The sequence below is a fragment of the Phallusia mammillata genome, chromosome 7, assembly GCF_965637545.1.
Source record: "Phallusia mammillata chromosome 7, kaPhaMamm4.hap1.1, whole genome shotgun sequence".
In the NCBI taxonomy this organism is placed as follows: Eukaryota; Metazoa; Chordata; class Ascidiacea; order Phlebobranchia; family Ascidiidae; genus Phallusia; species Phallusia mammillata.
In genome coordinates this window covers 8,508,506-8,531,389 of record NC_137258.1, presented here as the reverse complement: position 1 = coordinate 8,531,389, position 22,884 = coordinate 8,508,506, and the positions used below count along the sequence as shown (strand labels likewise).

Genomic DNA, 22,884 nt, shown 5'->3' with positions numbered 1-22,884 from the left:
GTCACGGCACGCAAATGGGCCACTGGTATTATAACGCTTCAAAAATTGTAATATTTCCTAATAATATTGGGTAATTTGCTTTGAATCATCAAATGTGTTTTTTGCAAAACTGCTATTCTGTTGGTCCAGCTTTCGAGCTAAGCCTCTCTGTCTAGCGAAACCAGTTTTGCACCTTGTGTTGATTCAGCCTTCTAGGCTTTCTATTGATTTTATCCCTTGTCGATTCAAGTGCTCGTTACGGGGCAACTCAGTGGCGATTACTAACCGCAGCTACGTAGGAACACTTCACATCTATTTGGTCGTGATTTTGACAAATTTGACAGGCCGACCTATAGCAACGCGTCCATCCGCGGCTGGCAACAATACCACGTTGGCGTATACACAATAAAATTCCGATCTGCAACCACTAGCATAAACCATTGGCCCTCAAGCGGCAGTTTCGCTTTGTTTATCGTCTTTTTGTGGGCACTCGAGCCGTTACGGGCGACGGAACCGTCCCACCAGCTGTTTTATGCTGTTTAGTTTGTGCCAAGACGCTGGGCAGTGCTGTGTACACTAGCCTGTATGAACGAAAGGGTATTGTTTATGTAAGTCAACCAAAATCGCGTGCGGCCGAATCGTAGCTGCTGTTCCAGTGCTGCGTGAGCTCAATTTATGGAATTCCATTTCCTTGTGTCGCTGTGGTTTTATTCGGCTCGTCTCGTCTCGGATGATCAGGCATTCGACATCACCCATCGGTTCAGATTGCCTCCGACCTGCCGCCTGTGTTTGTGTGCGGGTCCCTATGCTCAATTGACCACGCGAAGGCGTCCGACGCGAGGCGCCTGTCATCGGTAGTTGCTAAGCTCAAGTGTTAACGCGAGGCTGTAAACATGACGGTCGACAGGAAAGTGTCGTCCCCGTCTCCGCTGAATTCCCTCCCGACATATTGAACTGTGTTTTATTGCCTCTGTCCACAAGGCGCCGCGCCTAATAACGGTCGTGTAGAAATGCTTCAAAGGCCTTTTCATTAAGTGATTGGCGATAGCAAACATTTACGGGATATAATAGCTCATGTGGCGCAATATGGCAATACTTTATAAGGCACCCTCTGCCCTTTTGCCTTTACAAGAAATCGGCATTCCTTTCACAGGAAACGGTGACGGGTTATGGCGAATTAACCCCAGCAGTGGAGAGATCTCCGCGACTCGTAGACTTAATCAACATGATGACAGCGCCACCCAGCGATGGTCGCTTACAGTACAAGCTGCCGATTCATCTCGTCACCCTTTGACCACAGACGCACGAGTGGTCATTCAAGCACAACCTGACCATGATGACCCGCCGCAGTTTCAAGTTGATCATTACTCGGTGCAGATCAAGGAAAATGCTCCAGTCGGCAGGTAAAGATATTTACCGTATTTTGGTGGCTAGGTTAAGCACTTGGATTATTCAATTGCATTTTGTTTGCAGTTTTATTACCACTGTGGAGGCCCGTGCTTCATCTGGAATCACATTCGAGATAACAGCAGGAAACGAAGAAGGTCGATTTGCCATCAATGCACATTCCGGGGTTGTATCTCTCGCCACAAAGCTTGATCGCGAATTCTCCGCCTCGTATGACGTTACTGTGACGTCAAGCACCGTCGAAGGCAAATCTTCCGAAGTCAGTTTGCTGGTGGAAGTCACTGATATTAACGACAACAGGTAATAGTATTGTAACAAACAAGACAACAGATATTTGTCTCTTAAAGCGAAGCGTTTGACTGTGCCTTTAATAGGAGGTTATTGTAAATTTATGTGGTAAAATCCTATCAAAATTATTACGTGCCACGCATAGCTGTTTATACACTGCCTTGTTTTTTTGCCTCGTAAACTTTTAACATGATGCTTTACAGGCCTGTGTTTGAGAAACACAACTATGTTGGTGAGATGTCGGAAAGTCCTCAATTAACTTCCAGTGTGATGGACGTCAGCAGCAAGCAGCCGTTAGTGGTACGCGCGTCCGATGCAGACCAAGGTTACAACTCTCAAGTCTCTTACAGCATCGTTGACTTGTCGGGAGCAGCCAGCGACTATTTCGAGGTTGACGCAAACACAGGCGCCGTGCGAGCCCTGACGGAAACCCATCTCTTTCACTACAGCACACCTAGCCAGTTCACCTTTGAGGTTTGTGGCTTTTGTCCAAGACCTAATACCTGCAGTTGCTTGCGGTGTTGAATCTTACATCATGTTTACTCTTAGGTGAGAGCTGTCGACTTGGGTCGGCCATCGCTTCCAGCGAACCGGAATGCTCATGTGACAATTCACGTGGTCAAGTCGGTCGAGTATCCACCAGAATTTTCCACATCACACTACAGCATCGAGGTCCGCCTTCCCACCTGCCGAGGTGTGGTTGTCAGCCGAAACATCGTCGCAAAAAATCCTGTTCCCTTTGCTCCGAGCAAAATTACTTACTCGATTTCGGGAGGCAACGAGGGTTCTGCTTTCGCCATGGATCCAGTTTCAGGCGTGATTTCAGTTTCAGATTCCTTGCCCATCGAGGATGGCAAAGAGTTTACTCTGCGCTTGCGCGCCTCCGATGGACGAAGATCGACCGCAGCGGTTGCAACTATAACCGTGATGCGTAAGCCAAGTTCTTTGCGGTTTTCTGCCGGTCCCTACAGGACAGCTGTCATTGAAAACTCAACAGAGGTATTTAGTTTGATAAGCTTGACTAGTCTATGCACAACATATAGTATAAAGCTGTTTTCCTCGATTAGGTAAGATCATTGGCGGTTGTCACCGTGGTTGGAACATCGTTGGAAGACAATGTACAATTCTCGATTCTTAACGAAAACCCCAGCTTTCATATTGGTGAAACATCTGGCGTTGTGAGTACGACCGGTATCCCTGTAGACAGAGAGACCAGCAATAGCCAGGAGGTAAACGATTGTATTACAACTTGAAATCATATTTTTTCTCACTAATGTTATTTCTATTGTAAGCAAATACATTTTGTTTGCCAGCTTTTGGTGGAGGCTACCAGTCACAACGGGACAAGAATGGGACGCTGCGTTGTTCACGTGACCGTGAATGACGTCAACGACAACCAGCCTAAATTTGTCGGTCTGCCGTATTACGCGTCCGTTCAAGTCGATGCAACAATCAATACCGTTGTTAAACAGGTACACTTATGCTCCATGTAAAAGTCGGATATCCCTTAGTGTAATAAATAGGGCGTGATTGGTTGACACAAACTATGACGTAGGTTACCGCCATTGATCGCGACGATGGGGCAAACGGGGAGGTTTCTTACGGTCTGGAAGGAAAACATTCATCTTTGTTTGCAATCAATCTAGCAAACGGAAGTATCACTGTGCGAAGAAGTTTGGAAACAACTTTCCCATCCGGAAACGTAAAGTTCAATCTCACGGTGGTCGCTACTGACTCGGGTAAAGGTTTTTACTTTACTTGTGAAATGTGTGTTGTTATCTTTTTTAAGTGAACATTTTACGTTTTTAAACCTTACGTTTAAAAGCATACCAAATAGGTTAACGATAGTCCCATACAGTGCACATAAAAAACAACCACGATTGAAATACACCATCTTGTGGTTTTCCTTGCATCAAAGTGAATGCCAATCTGAACTAATGAATTATTTCAGGTTCCCCTGCGTTGTCTGGCCGTGCCATTCTTCGCGTATCAGTGATCAACCGAGCCACACCAGTCTTCACCTCACCATTCTACGGTGGAATTTCGATCCAGGAAGACGCCCAGAGTCATACAGTTGTAACCGCCGAAGTGAAAGCAGCGAGTCCGGACGCATCAGAGGTCTTCTATTCTATCGAGGAAGGCGATCCACTCCAGCAGTTCGACATTGACTTCGCACGTGGTGGGTTGTTCGCTCTATTGAACATATTGCTGTTGTCAACACACGTTCAATTATCTCTGTAAAGGTGCTGTGTTAGGATTTTAAGTGTTAGAAGGGTTAGTTTATGGCCTGGGTATCTTAAACTTTGCGTAACACCTGGTAGGCGATGTTCACTTTCTAAAAATGCTATAATACAGCAGATTTCCCCATGCTTCATACTTATGATTTTTTAATAAAAAAAATTACAACTACAAGTCATATTCTCCATACGAATTAGCAAGTTATTGCGATTCCACTTCCTCGTGTTTGTTTACTTACAAGCTACAACGCCATGGCGCAACCTGACATAGCTTTGTAATGTTTGTTGATATTTCGTCACCTGTTGTGAAATTCAGATTTTTATTTTTGAGAAAGGACACACTGATGATATTTGCTCATAGTTTCACTTGCATATACTGCATGTGTTTTAATTTAAATGTAAATACTTTTAATTTCCAGGAACTATCACGACACTCGGAAACCTGGATTACGAAGCCACACGACGTTATCGGCTGCGCGTGAGGTCAAGTGATGCTTGGTCACGTGCTCAGGCGGACGTCGAGGTTGAGATCGAGGTGGTTGACGTCAACGACAACTCACCGATCTTTGCTGCCAAACAGTACGAAGAAAATCTACCAGAAACCGTCTCCGTCGGAAGCGAAGTTGTCAAGGTATAGAAACAAATGACCAATCACTAATTAGTATAACTGAGCCTGGCGTTATGTCAAGTAAACATTTTATTTCAAGATTGTTGCCACTGATGCTGATAGCGGCCCGAACGGATATGTGACCTACGCCATCTTGGAAGAGCCTTGGGTTGATGGGAAAAATTTCCTCATTGATTCCGATACTGGTATGATTTGGACTGCAAGAGGTTTGGATCGAGAAACCAGCGCTGTTTTGCGATTCGTTGTACGCGCAAGTGACTCTGGTGTCCCACCCCGACATGCTGACGTCCTAGTGACGATACATGTTGACGATATCAATGATAATCCACCAGTGTTGGGAAAGGTATACCTATAACTTAGGCTGATACTGTTGAACTGACACTTAACATGAGTAATGTGATATTTCAGAAAATGTATGAGTTTATTGTGAGCAAAGAAGCAGAGGCGAATCAAATAGTAGGAAAAGTGGATGCTTCGGATCCAGATTTGTCTGACCAAGGAAAGCTAACATTTGTATTGCGGCAACCTGAACCATCGCCGCCCTTGCTGATTGACTCAAAAACAGGTACTGATTAGGTTTTATCGTCTTTTTACCCGTTCCTGTTTAAGATATCGCATAATGAACACCCAATATTTGTATATTTTGCATTTTAGGTCTTGTTACTCTTGGCCCAAGTCGAACGGCCCTTTTGTCTCCCACTATTACATCACAAGTGTCTGTATCAGACGGAGTATCTGAGGTAGTGGGCACTTTGCTTGTCCATATTGTTTCAAATGACACTCACGTGCTTCCTATCGACTTCGTTCAACCGGTTTACAACTTCTCAATTACTGAAAACACTTCGCCTCAAAAAAGAATCGGAAAGGTAGAAACAATTTTATTCCAAAGTATATTAGAAATTATGTTTTTAAATGGCATTAAACTTCATAAGGATTTTTTAACTTTTTTGTATTTAATGAATATTTCTTGTTATTTAAGATTGAAGCTCGCACAACGGGTGCCGTTATCTACCAAATAGCGACGGACACCTGGTTCTCTGATTTATTCCGCGTCGACAGAGAAAGCGGAAACATTTACGTCCAATCCGCACTAGACAGGGAGGAGTTGGCAAGACGCCAGGAATTGGCTAGCGATTCTGACATCACTGTTGAATTGGAAGCCATAGCAGTAGATCAAAGAGGTGCCTTTGCGTCTTATTTGTTCACGCCCTGTTTGTGGACAAATAAGAATAAAAATCGATTGTGGTTTATGCAGGTCGAATTGCGCGATGCCTGGTGCGCGTGCGCGTCGATGACGTCAACGACAATGCGCCGGTTTTTACGCAGGCGGCTTACGTTACCACCGTGCTTATGGACGAATCTGAGATCGACGATCACGTGATCACGGTACATGCCTATATTCTACTATTTAAAGCCGCTTTGACAGGTTAAAGATTTTCTGAAAAATCAAGTGTTAATTATTTTTGTTCTTTAACAGGTGACCGCCACTGACCTAGACAGCGGTGAAAACGGCCGTGTGAAGTATGCATGGGACGAAGATCCATCCAATGCGAAAGTTTACTTTAACCTAATTACCGACACTGGCGAAATCACCGTCCGCGATCGCCTGAACAGGCTCGGTGCGTATTAAAAAGTGGCCCTCCACTCTTTTATCGCTCCGCCCAAGCGACTGGGCTCCCGGCCCATGCAAATATTTGACTCCTCATTCTGCACCAATTGACCGGGCAAAACGGATTGAAAAAAATGAGACAATTCGATTTGTGTTTGGTGGTCCGGTTTGCGATCGCGCATTACCTGTGTGCAAACAAAGTGGCGCAATTGGGTGCTTTGTACATTGGCATCTTAGCCAGGCGGCGTGTTGACTCGCGGTTTCGGCGTAATGTTTTTAAAGCTGAGGCGCGCCTTTGATGTGGTCACCCGAGAAAGAAACATGGTTGGGTCTCGCTTAATAGCAAAAGCCTTAATATTACAACATCCCCTTGTACATTAATGTATAGATGTAAATCGTGTCGTGTTTAACCATAAAATTAAGCTGTTTGTTTTTCAACAGGTGATTCGCAAGCCTTGACGTTCTTCGTGCGAGCAAGTGATCATAACGAAACCAACCCGCGTTCAAACGTGGTCAGTGTTTCGATCTTTGTCACAAACAACCGAAACATGGTACCGGTTTTTGATCAAACAAATCTTAATGTCCACGTGAGTGAAGATATCACTGTCGGCTCAGAGGTGAGGAAACATGTCAGAAATAAAGTAGTTTTCCGTATTCTATGTATTTGCCTGCTACAAGTTTCTATTTTAAACAACAATGCTTTGCTTATCGTTAGGTAACCACCGTTCGTGCAACCACAAGCGGAGACAACACCGTGTTGTACGATCTTGCTCCAGCGTATGTAGCTACTGGCGAAGAAAGTACGTTATTCGATCAATCTGCAGAATATTTTTTTTTTGACTTAAAGCTTGGTCGTATTCCTGTAACATATTTTTCTACTTTGCCAGAATCTGAAACTGGAATGTTCTCGATTGATCCGGAAACTGGAGTTATATCAGTGGTGCAGCCGCTCGACAGAGAGACGGAATCTCAACATAAACTTACTGTACTCGCATACGCATCTACGGCTCGTGAACTCGTCTCATCAGTTCAGGTAGGATTAGAGAATCGCATTACTTTGTTTCAATATGTTATTTTATTTTGAATTGCTTGTCGGTTCCCAGGTTACGGTTGTTATTGACGACGTAAACGACAATGATCCGGAATTTTCGACTAGCAACTACTTGGCTTCCGTGGTAGAGAATTCACCATCCGGAACATACGTGACTCGTGTCCAAGCGACAGACAAAGACGAAGGAGCGAACGGCATTGTTACATATAGGTATAATGCTCAGACTGTACGGTTTTCAACGTAATTAACCAAATATGCCATACTTATAAAAGGAAACAAAAATAGTTGCTCGGATTAGGTAAAGCAACTTTCATACTTTAACAGTTTCGATGATCCAACTGATGAACTTTCGTCCCTTTTTGCAATTGATAACCGTACTGGTCTCGTCACCACCCGTGCACCTATTGACCGTGAGACAAACAGCGCCATCCAGATCACTGTGAAAGCGACCGACGGCGCTGGACAAAACACCACGCGAACCGCCATTAGTCACGTGACTGTTCAGCTGGTTGACGTAAACGACGTTGCCCCGGTTTTTGCAACACCTCCAAACACAGTTGCTATTTCGGAAAGGTAACTCTTTTGTTTGGTGCTTTTTTGCAACTTAATAGGATAAAACTGTAGCTAAAAACGTGTTGATGATTACAGTGCGCCGCTCGGTTACACAACTGCCAAGTCAATTCTGATATTGGATGAAGACTCACTCGACTGCACAAACCTTCAGGTATTTATAACAAACGGAGACGAGGATAACCAGTTCGAGGTTGTCTGGAAACGTATTCGAAGTGATGAGGGTTCGAACTTTAAAGTGGGCTTAAAGGTTAGTAAAAAAAATATTTTGCCAAATTTTCTGAATCCAACGCATTTATATTATATTTTGTAGGTCATCAAGAGCCTCGACCGCGAAACAAAATCCTCTTACGACTTGACGCTAGTCGTAACTGACGGTCTGTACACCAACAGCACGCAAGTGACTGTAGAAGTAACGGATAGCAACGACAACGCACCGATCTGTGAACAGGTGTTTACAACTGACAAATCTGAGTTATTTAAAAATTTACGACTCGAATATTTACAAAAACGATTTTTGCCACAGTTGAGTTACCGAATCGTTATTTCGGAAGATGCTAACCGAAACACAATGCTTCTACAAGTGAAGGCTTTTGACCCCGACGCTGCAATAAATGGAGTTCGTTCTTACACCCTCACCGGTGAAGGAACTGATTCATTTCGATTGGATCGCAAAACAGGTATTTTAGTTCAGTTTTCAGATCTGGCAGTTTTTTATGCATTGACCTTTTTGTACAGGAAAACTATTTACCGCTGGGAACTTGGATCGTGAAACGGTGGCCGAATACAGACTTGCAGCAACGTGTGCCGATGCTGCTGGTCAAAGTTGCACTAGTCAGGTACTGTCAAATTTGAATAGTATATTTCAGTCATAGGCAACTTTATTCTCACAGATCATTGCGAATTGAAGTAGTTGATGTTAATTGCGTAGTAGCTCCTCGATATTAGGAGCTAAACGAGTTCTAAAAATGAAGACTAAAAAACGACGAATAAGGGTGATACATTTCAGTGAATTTATGGGAGCAGTTTAGTCCAACGATGCACAAAGCCCCTATTCTCAACAAAGTTTTTTACCGTTGCTTTTTAGATCCACGTGATTGTGACTGACGTAAATGACAACGCACCGACTTTCGACGCTTCCTCCTTGCGTGCCTCGGCTCAGGAAAACACTCCAATAAATTCCTTGCTCCATCGGGTGATTGCGTACGACGACGATCAAGGTGAATAAACACAAAAATTCCAAACCCACGTAACTCATACCCGGTTCCAAGACTTGACCATGCGTTATATCTGCACAGGTGCAAATGGCACGATACGATATGAGTTGAGCGACGATGTAGACGGACAATTTTACATCGAACCAACATCAGGGATCATTACCCTGCTCAAGGCCTTGGACCGTGAAACCGTGTCTTCTTACCAGCTGCAAGTTGTGGTGGGTATTATTTGGGATGTTGGAGAAAGCTTTGCGTAGGCGTAAACACTTTACATTTTATTTTTCGTGTTAGGCGATGGATCACGACACCAAGCGTCGCTTAAGAAGCACAGCAACGCTTTTCCTGCAGGTTCTCGACGTTAACGACAACCCGCCAATATTTGAACACACTCAGGTAGAATTTTGACTGTTTGTTTTATCTCAAGCAACTTAACCATGTTTTCTTTCCGACGAAACTGCTTTTTTGAAGAATAAATTTACCCAATATTTCAGATACATAACTTATAGTAGTAATAAGATGAGCCTTTGTAAACTGATTTGTGTATATTTACTTTTCAGTATAACGCGAGCGTTTACGAAGATGCTTCTCTTGGCCTCGAGGTGGTGCAAGTGAGCGCGGAAAGTTTAGATGCTGGTGCCAATGCCAACCTTCGGTATACAATCACACACGGTAACAAGCATGGGAAGTTTTCTATGGACGAAAACTCAGGTAAGTTACAAGCAACACACCGACCTTAAACCGACCAGATAGTCTTGAGAATACGAACTTATTTTTCAGGTTTGGTCACCTTAATATCGGCTGTGGATTATGAGAGCGATGTGAGCTACGTACTGACTGTCTCAGCTTCTGACCGCAGTGACACACCACTTTCTAGCGAATGCACAGTTGTAGTTGAGATTGTTGACGTCAACGATAATTCTCCTGTGTTTGCGAGCCCATCCCACCAGGTAACAAAGACTCTCAATTATTGCTGCCTCAGTGTGGCTTACTACGCTTATAGCAAGTTGTGTAATGCGTTTGTCTCTGATGATTCAGGTTTCTATTCCCGAGGATGCAGAGGAAGGTCGCGTGATCGTCAGCGTAAAAGCCACAGACCGTGACAGCGGGGCGGCTGGAAACGTGACGTACTCGCTCCAAATGCACGACTCACCCTTTGCTGTCGACCCCACTTCTGGGGATATCTCCGTCGCGCCACCTGGCGTCGATTATGAGACACGACGCTCGTTTTCTGTGGTCGTGATTGCAACTGACGGTGGTGACCCCTCGCGCTCGAGCGAAACTGAGGTGTTTGTGGCGGTGATGGACGTGAATGATGTTCGACCGCGTTTTGTGGTAACAGCGCCTCGCAATGGCAACGCAGAACTGGTTGTATGCTCGCCAGAGGGCGCTAACTGCACAGTTCATGTACATGAAAGTGCGAGCGACTCCGTGGTTCATGGCCTTGTGAGTTTAAACGCGACTGACGAAGACGGCGCAGAAAATGGGGCACCCTTCTACTTTCGCATTGTAAAAGGAAATGAAAGAAGTAAGAACATTTTAAGAACATCACATAAACTTATTCCATGTTTCATTGCTTTCGAGTGTCCTAATTTCAATCTTAATAGATCTTTTCTTCATCGACGACCAAAACAACCTAAAGTCCCGCAAGCCGTTACGTCTCAGTGACGTCACAGGAGAGCGCAGCAACCACCGTGCAGTGCACCACCTGGTGGTGGATGTTCGAGACTCTGGCACACCAGTAGCACTTAACGCACAACCGTCGCTGTCTCTTCGTGTTGTGGTGCTGAAGGAAAGCCAATATCCGCCAATACTGACTCCACATCACGTTGTTATATCAACAACCGATGGTAAATGATTGTTCTCAACAATTATTCTATGTGGTATACAATACAAAACCCAGTGTACAAAATAGAATTCAGTTCCTGTGAATTAAGATGCCAAAAAACTTTGGTGAAATATATATTCTTTGCAAACATTGTGATGTCGATTGATTCTGTTTGGCATTTTTTGTACACTATGTTTTGGATTACTTTTATATAGACTACAGTTATCACCGGAAAACTGCGACTGTTGGGTTTGATTTCAATTAAACCGTACTTCATACAATACAATTTAAAATTTGTACATACTAAACAAGCTGATATTTTGACATAATGGTTTTAACTTAATATTATGTTTGCAGCAACATTTGATGGAGGAAAAATCGTAGATCGACTTCATGCTACAGATCGTGATTTGTTTGACGCCGAGCGCCTTCAGTTCTCCCTTGCTTCGCCCGATGACTTTGAACGCTTCGTGGTCATTCCCAAAACCGGTACAATCAACGCAGTTCGGCCAATCTCTGCCGGGGAACGTAACATATCAGTGAGAGTCAGCGATGGAAGCAGGTACAGCATTTCTCAAATTCCGGTACGAATCGTCGAAGTGACACAACAAGCGTTGGAAAACAGCGTATCCATTACATTCCGTAACATTGAGAGCATGGAGCGTTATATCTCACTCCACCATTCATTGTTTGTTTCCAAGCTGGGTGATATTCTTCCACCAGGATTCAATGGCGATCGCGACCTCGTTATCATTTCACTCGTCCAACACGAACGTTTAGTTGAACTTCTATTTAGCGTACGAAAACCATCGAAAAATGGTGTCTCATCTGGATTTTACCTATCCACTATGCTCAAGCTCCATATTGAACAGAGTCTCACTCTTATTGAGGACAAACTACGCACGGAGGTGGACAGCGTTGAGTCGACCGAATGCCGTCGCGCCAAGTGTCAATTTATGTGCCAGCAGGTACCTGTGTTGGTAGATTGGTCAGAGGACGAACGTCCAGCCCCTGTAAGTTCAGATTCGTGGAGTTTGGTCACGCAGAAATTCCACCGAACTCAAGCTTGTGTTTGCCCGCTCGGTCGAGTGGGACCTTCGTGCGAGTCGATTTGCACTGATGCCAACAACCCGTGCCAGCTGGGCCAGGAATGCGTTTTAGACGAAAGTGAGGTCGGAGGTTATCGCTGCAGCAGCGCGGCCGATGAACCGGCAATTCTTGCTTTCGGCGGTCAGGGCCACGCAACGTTCAGACTGAGCAGTTCACTGCGCAAGGAGCCTTTCCACATCAACTTTCGACTTCGGACATTCCAATCAAATGCTACTGTATTTTACGCAAATGGGGCTGAAGACTTCGCCCGTCTTGAAACCGTTAACGGATTACTGCGTTACACTTACAATTGTGGCAGCGGTCCGCAAACCATGGTTCGTGACCTAGTGCACGTGAACGATGGAAAATGGCATGACGTTGATATCCAGCCTCTGCACGACAACTTGGAGGGATCGTGTGCTTTCAAACTTACCCTGAACCACAGATATGTGGCGTCGTCCCAGGCAACCAGCGGCCACAACCATCTCGATCTTTCCACGGTAACCGTCGGTGGTATGCTGGATCGGGGCAGATCAAAGCGCGAGGCGGCGACTGAGGGCACGAAGAGAGAATCCAGATCAGCTCGCGGTTTGCGCTATGGATTTAGAGGTTGCATGGAAAACGTGGAGATTAACGAAACTCCGGTACCTAGTCTGGCTAAGAGCGGCGCACGATCACCAATTACTGTTCAGTCAAAACATAATGCCGAGGACACGTAAGTTCAGCTTTCTTAATAAATTCCTGCTAAATTACTTTTTGATAGCCAAAAATTGCATAGAATTCCTTTTTTTGTCCATTTTAATTTTGTTTGCCAATTATTATGTAATAAGATTTCTATTCATATGTTTGTGACGGCAGATGCGTGGATGATATGATTTCGATGAAAGCATGTGCTGGGCGTCCTTGCAGCAACGGAGGCACATGCATGCCTGTTGCCGATGGTGGCTACATCTGTCAGTGTTTGCCTGAATTTACTGGGGAAACATGTGAACTCCTTGAGCCGTGTGGTCACCTGCCCTGTCAAAATGAAGGGGTTTGTTTGTCTGCTGGTCCAAACATAAGGTACACGGATTTTTATTTCATTCTTGTACAGTAAACCAACGTTTTTTTCAGTTATTTAAATAAAACGCAGACACTTTTTACTTGATATTGGGATGTAGACAATAAATACAGAATTGTAACCTTGACTAATCACATTCATTCTGTTCCTATACAGTCCCAAAACTAATAATATTTTGTATTTTCAGGTGTAACTGCCCAAAGGGTTTCACTGGCAGTCGTTGTGAGGTCTCGGCTGTATGTAGTGCAGTGGATTGTAAGAACGGAGCCACTTGTGTAGTGCGGGGTGGAAAACCGGCTTGTCTTTGCCCAATTGGATGGACGGGATCAATGTGTGAATCGGCAGTTGATTTTTGCCAATTAGAAGAGGCAAAAAGAGAGTGCGGAAGCGCGGAAAAATGTTTTGTCTTACCTGATGGATTTGCCTGCAACTGCACGGATATCATACAAGGTGAATAAAGCATTAAGGTGTCATTTATGTTACTTCTGTTGCAGCAACAAATACCAACGAAACACTTTTTAATTGAAGAAATCACAACAGACTTGAAGTAATTGCAGAGTATTTGCTTTTGTGTAACAGGTTGTTAAAAGGCTCATCATTGCAATATTTAAGAATCAACTCATTTAAAAATGTCTTTTTTTGCACAGATCCGCGTTGCAAGCAGCTTCCATACTCTGTCGACCCATCGGATGGAAAGCCACCGGTTCAGATTGGCCAATTCCCAGTTGTGCCAGTTGTGGTTGCGATTGTGGTTCTTCTGCTGATAGTTGTGATCATAGCTGTAATTATTCTATTCCGGAGACGGCGACGCAACGTCAAGTATGGACAGGGAAGTCGACACAGTGAAGATATTCAACCTGTCAATCGGTTTGGAGGTGAATAATCAAGCAAACCAACAAGTCATACAAAAGTCTAGAATTTTTCATATGCTGACTTGTGAAGAATCTGTGTATAAGTTTTTAACACACGTAAAAATGAATTTGATTTATACAGATTACTTAACAAGATCGCCTCGCGGTAGCAACAGTGGCCCTCCTCGTGTTCCACAAAGACCAGCAGTATACCAAAGAAGTTCACATGGCTCTTTTCACGTTGACCCGGCCAACGAGGACCAGGTACCCATGTTTGTTTCAGTATATGGTCGTTGTATGGAGTTCTATATATCGTTGCTTTGCTACATCTCATTATCATACGCATTACTCAAAGCGCTTAATTCCTTTCCCAAAGCGTAGTAAAATGATTGGGTCAAGGTAAACTCATCTAACTTACTCACGGTCCCCACGCAGGAGCAGAGAGTTCCTCTGTGCTATGTTCGACCTCAGCTTCCCCCAGTCACCCCATCCATGTCAACTTCAGACAACGATTCCATCAAAAAACCGCCTGCATCGTGGCAAGATTACGAGGCGAGCAAGGTAAAGTATTTGTTGAAAATTTACCCAAAAACCTCATACCTCTATTTGCCCGGAGCTGTTACTAGTTGGCGATTGTGTGCTGTGATGCAATCCACTAATCAACCGTAATTGGAAATGCCAAACACGTTGCAGTCGAGGTCCTTTCTCACTTTTGTTGACAACTTTATCGCAAACCCGCAAAAGTCAGCGTGGTTGTCCTGGCGCGAACAGGCACCGCTGATATCAGAAGGTCGTGTCATTTTTTTACCGTAATAGCGCCATTATTGGACTCACGATATTTTGCACCTGTAAATAGTTTGCTGTGCGTGAAACCAAATATGTAACCATCCGACTATCATATTTGTGCAAATTTAAGGTATTAACCTTTACGTGCAACGCAACGTTATATGGTAAGCGTAAAAGTTTTCGGCAATTTTTAATCCCGAGAAAATTTCAATGTTGACGCGACACTACAAACATCTTTGGCGACTTGCTGTGTTGAATGACTAACTTGTGACCTTAACTCTAAACAACTATAGTAAAAAGTACTTCCTTGTGGCCGAATCTAACTAACGAATATTGCTACTAACCTCTGCAGTACAACGACTCGGCGTCATCTTCGGGACGACATTATCCATCGGATCACAAGCACAGCGCCTACTCGATCAATGACCAAAGTAGGTTGTTTGAACCTGATTCAGTAGTTGTCAGTGCATGTTAAACTGAATTGGTGTATTATTGCTATATTAACAGTTACTACGGTGAAACAGTCCTACCAAATGCAGGAAACCTCGGTTAATCTGGACCCGTTTGGGCCGACAATTTGTCCGGATCAGTCGAAAATCCGGATTAACCGAACCCGGTTTAACCGAGGTTTACTGTACGTTTTTTTGCGTAGCAAACTTGGCTGTTGTCTAATACTAAAACGCTTAGTTATGGATGCGCTTATTTAATACAGCGCTACTCCAAAGAAATGTTGAAAAACCCTGCTGGTATAGGAGTGTATTGCAAAACTTTCAGTTTAGGATTATGTCATTTGGTATTTTAGTGCCAAATTATTCTCCATTCCGTCAATCCCCACTGTTTTACCCCTCCGCCGAGCGAGAGAGACCCCGCTCTGAGCAGTGGAGTTATCCCCGAAGAGGTGAATGGCATCACACAGTGTAAATTCGCTGCGTGCACCTGGCTAAGGTCGCTCGTGCTTTGCTCCAAAACACAACGTTTTCGGCCTTTCATTGCCTGCCAGTTACTCGCATGCGCAAGGTTGCTCCAACTTGCACGACAAAATGTTTTTCTGAAACCATTGCTTGTCGGTTGCGCTACCTACATTGGCAAATATGTGCAAACTAGCGTTTTTCATGTCACGCCCACGGTATTCCGGCTATTCAGGTCATTGCACGGTGTCACTCTTCTTTTGTTTCTGTTAAGTTTGTAACTGTAGTTCTTGTTTAAAAACGTAAGAAATTGATGTTTTTTTCCATAATGGAAGCAAACCGTTTTGATGTAAATTGCAGTTGGAAAATTATTGACTAGGTGTTAACACTACATGGACTAACAGTTTATGTCAGGATAAGCCTGGAAAACAAATGGTGTAATCACTGTTTATTTTCATTGTCACAATTATCCATCAGTGAGTGTCGTATGTCAAAGCTTCCTTAGTCATTTTCCAGAGTACTATATGCAATTAACGCTTTCTCTCGTTGCATAGGTTATGACTGGGATGTCACCGACTGGAAACCCGGCGGTTCAGGAATTGTCCCAAGCTGTGTTGCCAGTGTCGCGTGTCGTCGGGCGTACAGCGACCAACCGAGCTCGCCCGAGTCGCGTCGAAGCGTCAGCAGCATCGCCACCAATCGCAGTCGTCGCAGCAACCGCTCAGACGCGCTTCCCGGACACTACGCAAGCAATAAGATGAGACGTCGCGAAAAACAGTTGCTGCAGCTTGTGCGACAAGAAGAGGTAGAAAAATGTTTAGGGGCTTGCTTTGCAACTTGATACTGATTTTATGTCTTTAATGTTTCGTACATGTCTCCTTTAACAATATCATTATGGGAATATCTTTTTAATGATGACTGTTTTTTTTGCACATGCAATACAAAAAAATAACCATATTTAAACCATACAGAGTATTCCGGAGGAGGACCGAATCTGCATCGAACAACTCATCCTTAAATCATCCCACAACCGTGACAGCCGGAACAGCAGTATGAGGAGCGTAGCCTCATCCCAGTGTCGACCTCCGCTGAGCAGAATCAATCATTTACCTGCCGCGCCACCTCTGCCCTCAATTTCAAGTCGGTTGGACGGCAACTACACAGAGAGGTACGATTGCGAAGAAGAGGATATTGCTGACGTAGTACGCACGTCACCATCGGCCGCGGTGACAAGCGACGAACCCGAATCCTCCTCTTCATCTGCACGTCCTGACTCCGACGGTGGTATTAAATCCTCATCAGAATCCGAGCATCTGCCTCCACCTCCATCAGACTACGAGCTCAGAGTACTACGTGAAGACGAGGAGGTGATGGACGAAAAGCTTCCACCCGCTATTGCCAACAACTCCTACTCGTCGTTGCTGAACGACCCATACGAAATGAATATGCCCACGCCAAGTGTGATACGAAGCAATAAGTTTCATCCCGACCAGTACCTCATCAACCATCAGCACCGCCATGGCTCCGATGTGAGTGAGGTGTCGCCACCAGGCAGCTCTGTGAGTCTAGAACTCCCAGCTGGTGAGTCGGCACGACGCTACGAACAGCGACTTGCCCTCGAGCGCGCCAACCTGCCCAAACCAGGCGGTTCTTTGCACGTGCCGTCTCCTCAACCACCCACTCGACATGAAAGCGAGCACTTGGATCTTTCTTCGTTATCAGAGGCAGAAGAAGAAGACGACTTGATCCTTGACCAGCACAAGGCTCGTGTGAAACGGCGTCAAGCGGGAAACGGAAGACCGCCACTCGACCCTAGCAGATCGCGCGGACCTCGTCGCACGAAAAAACACGGCACTAAACCGCAGGTCCCGGTACACGATGCTCGCCAGTATTCACAGGAAATGCAGCCACTGTTCAAAGAACATGGTCTTGATGATTCCACAGCGGGCGCCCTGGACCATAACAACACCAATGTTTAATAATTACGAATTTGCTACGGTTACAGATGTAAAAACTCATGCTTCCAAACCAAACCGCTGCTGAACTATTTGTTGTTTTCTCGCATCACTGTGGTTTATCTTCACCACAACCATCGCGCTGTAAAAAAGACGTACTCGCTTAAAACCGTACCAGCGATAATTCTGCGCACACATTTTATTTTTGTGGTGACTCTGGCGAAAAACCGCAAAACCAAATCCGCGCTCGAAGTTTCAGGCGTTTTTTGTTGCTTTTTACCCGCAAGTTTTAGTTCAAATTTATATGTGCACATGGCGCGTACTATTACGTTTCCGCTGCGTACATTTAATCCCTATTTATAGCGAATTGTGCAACGTTATTGGTGTCAGTGCTGATGTGCTATATATATTCCCGTGTTCACTCTGTAGAATTACGTGGTTGCTTTTTACGTTCTGTCGTTACTTGAATCTGTTGCACCGCACTAAGTTCGCCACCTTTGCGCGGTTTTACAAGACGTATCTGAATATTTGTATAATTCGCTTTTATTTGTCGCACAACCGCTAGTTATTTTGTTTTCATTTGCGTTTATTTTCGTGTACGCGTTTTAAGTTGCAACGTCTTCATTACGTTTTTCCGAGTCGCAACCCAAATGCACCGTCGCCCTGTTCTGTTGCGCTCAATAAACTATTTCGCGATTTATTCAAACCGTTTCATTCTTTTCGCAGGTTTGTAGTTTTTCTAGGCCATTTTAAGGACGAAATACATTCTCTTTCAAATCACTTCAATGGACGTTCTTCAGCCCCTCCAGTAAGCAAGTGGTAAAAACTTTTCTGGTTTCTGCATCCTACCGAACCTCCAAACCGGTTCAAACCGGAATCGCAAAACCAAAATTTTGACCCCGTTTCAGAAAAATCCCTGAGGCTATAGCCTTTCAGTTTTTTCGATATTCGGGGGCAGAATATTTCTAGAAAAATCCGGTTTTGGGTGGGTTTTCACCGAAATAATCCAGTTTCAAACTGGTTTAGACCGGTTTCTGCATGCTACCGAACCTTCAAACAGGTTTAAACCTGAATCGGAGAACCAAAATTTTGACCCCGTTTCGGAAAAATTCCTAAGGCTATAGCCTTTCAGTTTTTTCGATTCTCGGGGGTCTAAAAATAAATAAAAAACGGTTTAGGTGGGTTTTCACCGCAATATTCCAGTTTCAAACTGGTTTAGACTGGTTTCTGCATCCTACCGAACCTCCAACCTGGTTTAAACCGGAATCGGAGAACCAAAATTTTGACCCCGTTTAAGAAAAATCCCTGAGGCTATAGCCTTTCCGTTTTTTCGATTTTCGGGGGTGAAAAAATTCTAGAAAAATGCGGTTTTGGGTGGGTTTTCACCGAAATATTCCAGTTTCAAACTGGTTTAGACTAGTTTCTGCATCCTACCGAACCTCCAACCCGGTTTAAACCGGAATCGGAGAGCCAAAATTTTGACTTGGTTTTTGGAAAACCCTAAGGATATAGCCTTTCCGTTTTTTCGATTTTCGGGGAACAAAAAACCCAGAAAACTCCGGTTTTGGCAAGGTTTTCACCGAAATATTCCAGTTTCAAACTGGTTCAGACTGGTTTCTGCATCCTACCGAACCTCCAACCTGGTTTAAACCGGAATCGGAGAACCAAAATTTTGACCCCGTTTCGGAAAAATCCCTGAGGCTATAGCCTTTCCGTTTTTTCGATTTTCGGGGGTCAAAAAATTCAAGAAAAATTCGGTTTTGGGTGGGTTTTCACCGGAATATTCCAGTTTCAAACTGGTTTAGACCGGTTTCTGCATTCTACCGACCCTCCAAACCGGTTTAAACCGGAATCGCAGAGACATAATTATGACTCGGTTTTTGGAAAACCCTAAGGCTATAGCCTTTCAGTTTTTTCGATTCTCGGGGGGTCTAATAATTCTAGAAAAATCCGGATTTGGTTGGGTTTTCACCAGAGTATTCCAGTTTCAAACTGGTTTAAACCGGTTTCTGCTCACTACCGAACCTCCAAACCGGTTTAAACCGGAATCGCAGACACAAAATTATGACTCGGTTTTAGGAAAACCCTAAGGTATATAGCCTTTCCGTTTTTGCGATTCTCGGGGGTCTAAAAATTAAAAAAAAACGGTTTTGGGTGGGTTTTCACCGAAATATTTCAGTTTCAAACTGGTTCAGAGCAATTTCTGCAACCTACCGAACCTACAACCCGGTTTAAACCGGAATCGGTGAGACATAATGTTGACCTGGTTTTTGGAAAAACCCTAAGACTATAGTCTTTCAGTTTTTTTGATTTTCAGGGGCTAATAATTCAAGAAAAATCCGGTTTTGGTCGGGGTTTCACCGGAATATTCCAGTTTCAAACTGGTTTAGACTGGTTTCTGCATCCTACCGAACCTCCAACCAGCTTAAACCGTAATCGGAGAGACAAAATTATGACTCGGTTTTCGGAAAACCCAAAGGCTATAGCCTCTCCGTTTTTTCGATTCTCGGGGGTCTAAAAATTAAAAAACAAACGGTTTTGGGTGGGTTTTCACCGAAATATTGCAGTTTGAAACTGGTTTAAACCGGTTTTCAGCATGCTACCGAACCTTTAAACAGGTTTGATCCTGAATCGGAGAGCCACAATTTTGACTCCGTTTCGGAAAAATCCCGTTTTAAACCGGAATCGCAGAGACAAAATTATGACCCGGTTTTTGGGAAAACCCTAAGGCTACAGCCTTTCCGGTTTTTCGATTTTCGGGTGTCAAAACATTCAAGAAAAATTCGGTTTTGGTTGGGGTTTCACCGGAATATTCCAGTTTCAAACTGGTTTAGACTGGTTTCTGCATCCTACCGAACCTCCAAACCGGTTTAAACCGGAACCGGTGAGACAAAATTTTGACACCGTTTTTGGAAAAACCCTAAGGCTACAGCCTTTCCGGTTTTTCGATTTTCGGGGGTCAAAACATTCAAGAAAAATCCGGTTTTGGTTGGGGTTTCACCGGAATATTCCAGTTTCAAACTGGTTTAGACTGGTTTCTGCATCCTACCGAACCTCCAACCAGCTTAAACCGTAATCGGAGAGACAAAATTATGACTCGGTTTTAGGAAAACCCTAAGGCTATAGCCTCTCCGTTTTTTCGATTCTCGGGGGTCTAAAAATTAAAAAACAAACGGTTTAGGGTGGGTTTTCACCGAAATATTGCAGTTTGAAACTGGTTCAAACCGGTTTTCTGCATGCTACCGAACCTTTAAACAGGTTTGATCCTGAATCGGAGAGCCACAATTTTGACTCCGTTTCGGAAAAATCCCGTTTTAAACCGGAATCGCAGAGACAAAATTATGACCCGGTTTTTGGGAAAACCCTAAGGCTACAGCCTTTCCGGTTTTTCGATTTTCGGGGGTCAAAACATTCAAGAAAAATCCGGTTTTGGTTGGGGTTTCACCGGAATATTCCAGTTTCAAACTGGTTTAGACTGGTTTCTGCATCATACCGAACCTCCAAACCGGTTTAAACCGTAATCGGAGAGACAAAATTATGACTCGGTTTTAGGAAAACCCTAAGGCTATAGCCTCTCCGTTTTTTCGATTCTCGGGGGTCTAAAAATTAAAAAACAAACGGTTTAGGGTGGGTTTTCACCGAAATATTGCAGTTTGAAACTGGTTCAAACCGGTTTTCTGCATGCTACCGAACCTTTAAACAGGTTTGATCCTGAATCGGAGAGCCGCAATTTTGACCCCGTTTCGGAAAAATCCCGTTTTAAACCGGAATTGCAGAGACAAAATTATGACCCTGTTTTTGGGAAAACCCTAAGGCTATCGCCTTTCCGTTTTTTCGATTCTCGGGGGTCTAAACATAAACAAAACGGTTTGGGGTGGGTTTTCACCGAAATATTCCAGTTTCAAACTGGTTCAGACCAATTTCTGCATCCTACCGAACCTTTAAACCGGTTCAAACCGGAATCGCAAAACCAAAATTTTGAACCCGTTTTGGAAAACCCTAAGGTTATAGGCTTTCCGTTTTTTCGATTTTCGGGGGTCTAAAAATTAAAGAAAAATCCGGTTTTGTGTGGGTTTTCACCGGAATATTCCAGTTTCAAACTGGTTTAGACTGGTTTCTGCATCCTACCGAACCTCCAAACCGGTTTAAACCGGAATCGCAGAGACAAGATTATGACCCGGTTTTTCGAAAACTCTGAGGTTATAGCCTTTCCGTTTTTTTCGATTCTCGGCGTTCTATAAATTCAAGAAACATCCGGTTTTGGTTGGGGATTCACCGGAATATTCTAGTTTCAAACTGGTTTAGACTGGTTTCTGCATGCTACCGAACCTCCAACCGGTTTGAACCGGAATCGCAGAGACAAAATTATGACCCGGTTTTTGGAAAACTCTAAGGTCCGTTTTTTCGATTCTCGGGGTCTAAAAATTCAAGAAAACGGTTTTGGGTGGGCTTTCACCGCAATATTCCAATTTCAAACTGGTTTATTCCGGTTTCTACCTCCTACCGAACCTCCAAACCGGTTCAAACGGGAATCGGAGAGACAAAATTTCGACACCGTTTTTGGAAAATCCCTAAGGCTATAGCCTTTCCGTTTTTTCGATTTTCGGGGGTCAAAACATTCAAGAAAAATCCGGTTTTGGTTGGGGTTTCACCGGAATATTCCAGTTTCAAACTGGTTTAGACTGGTTTCTGCAACCTACCGAACCTCCAACCAGCTTAAACCGTAATCGGAGAGACAAAATTATGACTCGGTTTTAGGAAAACCCTAAGGCTATAGCCTCTCCGTTTTTTCGATTCTCGGGGGTCTAAAAATTAAAAAACAAACGGTTTAGGGTGGGTTTTCACCGAAATATTGCAGTTTGAAACTGGTTCAAACCGGTTTTCTGCATGCTACCGAACCTTTAAACAGGTTTGATCCTGAATCGGAGAGCCACAATTTTGACTCCGTTTCGGAAAAATCCCGTTTTAAACCGGAATCGCAGAGACAAAATTATGACCCGGTTTTTGGGAAAACCCTAAGGCTACAGCCTTTCCGGTTTTTCGATTTTCGGGGGTCAAAACATTCAAGAAAAATCCGGTTTTGGTTGGGGTTTCACCGGAATATTCCAGTTTCAAACTGGTTTAGACTGGTTTCTGCATCCTACCGAACCTCCAAACCGGTTTGAACCGGAATCGGAGAGACAAAATTATGACTCCGTTTTGGAACAATCCCTAAGGCTACAGCCTTTAGGTTTTTTCGATTTTCGGGGTCAAAAAATTCAAGAAAATCCGGTTTGGGTGGGTTTTCACCGGAATATTCCAGTTTCAAACTGGTTTAGACCGGTTTCTGCCTACTACCGAACCTCCAAACCGGTTGAAACCGGTATCTAAACCGGTTTCTGCATCCTACTGAAGTTCGAAACCGGTTTAAACCGGAATCGGAGA

At 44.1% G+C, this 22,884-nt stretch overlaps 1 protein-coding gene across 1 annotated transcript in view; it reads left to right on the top strand.

The window, feature by feature from the left end:
• LOC145239651 (protocadherin Fat 1-like) overlaps positions 1 to 18,160 on the top strand; it is a 47,122-nt gene extending 28,962 nt beyond the window's left edge. The window contains exons 13-52 of the mRNA XM_080103019.1: positions 1,133 to 1,382; positions 1,453 to 1,686; positions 1,878 to 2,148; positions 2,224 to 2,673; positions 2,742 to 2,903; positions 2,988 to 3,146; positions 3,230 to 3,413; positions 3,626 to 3,853; positions 4,331 to 4,542; positions 4,619 to 4,882; positions 4,948 to 5,104; positions 5,194 to 5,405; positions 5,519 to 5,720; positions 5,795 to 5,925; positions 6,017 to 6,158; positions 6,590 to 6,765; positions 6,864 to 6,948; positions 7,036 to 7,181; positions 7,252 to 7,409; positions 7,524 to 7,772; positions 7,848 to 8,019; positions 8,083 to 8,220; positions 8,296 to 8,449; positions 8,508 to 8,608; positions 8,857 to 8,989; positions 9,068 to 9,204; positions 9,278 to 9,379; positions 9,544 to 9,694; positions 9,764 to 9,933; positions 10,022 to 10,511; positions 10,591 to 10,833; positions 11,169 to 12,615; positions 12,759 to 12,962; positions 13,148 to 13,410; positions 13,608 to 13,835; positions 13,954 to 14,075; positions 14,247 to 14,372; positions 14,950 to 15,028; positions 16,060 to 16,310; positions 16,477 to 18,160. Coding sequence (XP_079959145.1) covers positions 1,133 to 1,382; positions 1,453 to 1,686; positions 1,878 to 2,148; positions 2,224 to 2,673; positions 2,742 to 2,903; positions 2,988 to 3,146; positions 3,230 to 3,413; positions 3,626 to 3,853; positions 4,331 to 4,542; positions 4,619 to 4,882; positions 4,948 to 5,104; positions 5,194 to 5,405; positions 5,519 to 5,720; positions 5,795 to 5,925; positions 6,017 to 6,158; positions 6,590 to 6,765; positions 6,864 to 6,948; positions 7,036 to 7,181; positions 7,252 to 7,409; positions 7,524 to 7,772; positions 7,848 to 8,019; positions 8,083 to 8,220; positions 8,296 to 8,449; positions 8,508 to 8,608; positions 8,857 to 8,989; positions 9,068 to 9,204; positions 9,278 to 9,379; positions 9,544 to 9,694; positions 9,764 to 9,933; positions 10,022 to 10,511; positions 10,591 to 10,833; positions 11,169 to 12,615; positions 12,759 to 12,962; positions 13,148 to 13,410; positions 13,608 to 13,835; positions 13,954 to 14,075; positions 14,247 to 14,372; positions 14,950 to 15,028; positions 16,060 to 16,310; positions 16,477 to 17,484 — 9,791 coding nt within the window. The 3' untranslated portion in view covers positions 17,485 to 18,160. The remainder of the gene's footprint in view (positions 1 to 1,132; positions 1,383 to 1,452; positions 1,687 to 1,877; positions 2,149 to 2,223; positions 2,674 to 2,741; positions 2,904 to 2,987; positions 3,147 to 3,229; positions 3,414 to 3,625; positions 3,854 to 4,330; positions 4,543 to 4,618; positions 4,883 to 4,947; positions 5,105 to 5,193; positions 5,406 to 5,518; positions 5,721 to 5,794; positions 5,926 to 6,016; positions 6,159 to 6,589; positions 6,766 to 6,863; positions 6,949 to 7,035; positions 7,182 to 7,251; positions 7,410 to 7,523; positions 7,773 to 7,847; positions 8,020 to 8,082; positions 8,221 to 8,295; positions 8,450 to 8,507; positions 8,609 to 8,856; positions 8,990 to 9,067; positions 9,205 to 9,277; positions 9,380 to 9,543; positions 9,695 to 9,763; positions 9,934 to 10,021; positions 10,512 to 10,590; positions 10,834 to 11,168; positions 12,616 to 12,758; positions 12,963 to 13,147; positions 13,411 to 13,607; positions 13,836 to 13,953; positions 14,076 to 14,246; positions 14,373 to 14,949; positions 15,029 to 16,059; positions 16,311 to 16,476) is intronic.
• The last annotated feature ends 4,724 nt before the right edge of the window (positions 18,161 to 22,884 follow it).